Below are 2507 nucleotides of genomic sequence, written 5' to 3'. Positions count from 1 at the left end.
TATTATCTGAACTGATAATATTATCTGAATGTATAATCCTTTCATTATAATTAGTAACATCTGACCTTTGTGCTAAGAATAATTCTCTCTTAATTAGTGTTTGTTTTATAACTTCTGAACATTATAGTCTGTGATAAAGAAGGTTGAGGTATCCACACAGCCCTCTAGAAAGTTTAGACAAATTTGTTTTCCACCAGCAGCACAATTTGCCAAATTTTGTTATATGCTATAAACCACTTAAATGCTTTCTTGGTTAAATTAAAAAAAAAATGGATAAGCCAGTAAAACTTTTGGCCACTTCTCTTTTCCCCTCTCCATGTCTCTCTTGTTTTCATTCATACAAACTCTTCTGAAAATTCTTTCATTGGTAATTCGTATAGGGCTTTATTTCCAAATCTGTGGTCCTTATCTTTGGTCTGTTTGCATAGGAATACCACAATCTCCTATATTTCATCGTTACAGCAGTAAAACAGGCCCCAGAGCATTTTCTTCAAACCTCTATAATTCTGGGCTCTAATATAGCAGGTAAGGAGTGCAGTTCTCAAAGGTTGAACTTCTAAATATGCACACATGTTAGTGACTGCAAAAATGTTTTCAAATACACCGTCACCATTTTGTTCACATCATTCCTGGGCTCAATTATAAAGCCCCTGATTTTATAGTGAATTGCAAGTGTCAGTGGGGGCTCAATCCATTTTCAGACAGACTTTGGGTCATACTTCCCCCATTCCAAAGCAAGTTGGTGTCACAGGAGTCATTCTCTTTGGGAATCAACTGCACTTTATACACCTAGCTAGTAGGGGCCATGATCTTCTTCTTTTTTTTTTGGTTGCCTCTTTATTTTTATTTTTTTAATTTATTTTTTAAATTTATTGGGGTGACAATTGTTAGTAAAATTACATAGATTTCAGGTGTACAATTCTGTATTACATTGTCTATAAATCCCATTGTGTGTTCACCACCCAGAGTCAGTTCTCCTTCCATCACCATATATTTGATCCCCTTTACCCTCATCTTCCACCCCCCACCCCCCTTACCCTCTGGTAACCACTAAACTATTGTCCCAGCTCCCATCGTCTCGGTCTCTGTTTAATAATAGTTATGTGTGAGAGGAGAGTGGAAGGAGAGAGAAGGAGAATGAAAGCATGAGAGAGAAGAAACACACGATGGACTTCTCATTCCCATCTTTATTTTAATTCATCTAAGAGAACAATGCTGGCACCTAAGAAAATGGTCAGAGGAAATTCCACCTTGGTGACTGAATTTATTCTCTTGGGATTAACAGATCGTCCGGAGCTTCAGCCCATTTTTTTCGTGCTGTTCCTGGTGATCTACCTGATCACTGTCGGAGGGAACCTCGGGATGTTGGTATTGATCAGGATGGATTCACGCCTCCACACCCCCATGTACTTCTTTCTTGCCAGTTTGTCCTGCTTGGATTTGTGCTATTCCACTAACGTGACTCCCAAGATGTTGGTGAACTTCTTATCAGAAAGGAAAACCATTTCCTATGCTGCGTGTTTAGTCCAGTGTTATTTTTTCATTGCCATGGTGATTACTGAATATTACATGCTGGCTGTAATGGCTTATGATAGGTATGTGGCCATCTGTAACCCTTTGCTTTACAGCAGCAAGATGTCCAAAGGGCTCTGTATTCGTCTGATTGCTGGTCCCTATGCCTATGGGTTCCTTAGTGGCCTGATGGAAACCATGTGGACCTACCGCTTGACCTTCTGTGGCTCCAATGTCATTAATCACTTCTACTGTGCCGACCCGCCCCTCATCCGACTCTCCTGCTCTGACACTTTCATTAAGGAGACATCCATGTTCGTGGTAGCAGGATTTAACCTCTCCAACTCCCTCCTCATAATCCTTGTCTCCTACCTCTTCATTCTCATGGCCATCCTGAGGATGCGTTCTGCTGAAGGCAGACACAAAGCTTTTTCCACCTGTGGGTCCCATCTGGTGGCAGTGACTGTGTTTTATGGCACCCTGTTCTGCATGTATGTGAGACCTCCCACGGACAGTTCAGTGGAGCAGTCCAAAATCCTTGCTGTTTTCTACACTTTTGTAAGCCCTATGTTGAACCCCATCATTTATAGTTTGAGGAACAAGGATGTAAAAATAGCTTTTCGGAAATTGATCAGAAGAAATGTATGTTCGGAGCAAAATCACAGTGTACCTTTCTTTATAAGTTAAATAAAAGATATGTATGTGAGAACTGCATCTGACTTTAACTGCCTTAACAGTAAAATCAATTTTGAATCGATGATGAAAAGCTATAATCTAATGGCGAAACATGAAAGACAAAGGTATATAAGATTTATAGTTCTACATGTAACAATGAATGCATTGTGAGTGTGAAGGGATGGAATTATATATGTAGGTATGGGGCATACTTCCTCTTCCTTTATACACTTCTACATTTATAACTTTTTATATTACTTTTACATTATGAAAATTATATTTTCTTATAGTAAAACATTCGGTCTTTAGAAGAATATAAA

At 39.0% G+C, this 2507-nt stretch overlaps 1 protein-coding gene across 1 annotated transcript; it reads left to right on the top strand.

Moving 5' to 3' along the window:
• The first annotated feature begins 1151 nt into the window (after positions 1-1151).
• Positions 1152-2199, top strand: LOC109435465 (olfactory receptor 5M5). The gene has a single exon (XM_019713400.3). It carries the CDS (start codon positions 1213-1215, stop codon positions 2197-2199), a length of 987 nt encoding a protein of 328 aa, XP_019568959.2. The 5' UTR covers positions 1152-1212.
• Positions 2200-2507: the final 308 nt, after the last annotated feature.

This window comes from Rhinolophus sinicus, chromosome 14 (assembly GCF_057876585.1).
Source record: "Rhinolophus sinicus isolate RSI-liver-muscle chromosome 14, RSI-T2T, whole genome shotgun sequence".
Classification (NCBI taxonomy): Eukaryota; Metazoa; Chordata; class Mammalia; order Chiroptera; family Rhinolophidae; genus Rhinolophus; species Rhinolophus sinicus.
Note: the sequence above shows the minus strand (reverse complement) of the source record. Positions and strands in the feature narration are given on the sequence as shown.

What these genes read in the sequence shown, in the direction of transcription:
- LOC109435465 (XM_019713400.3), top strand. Translation starts at nt 1,213, where the DNA reads ATGCTGGCACCTAAGAAAATGGTCAGAGGAAATTCCACCTTGGTGACT.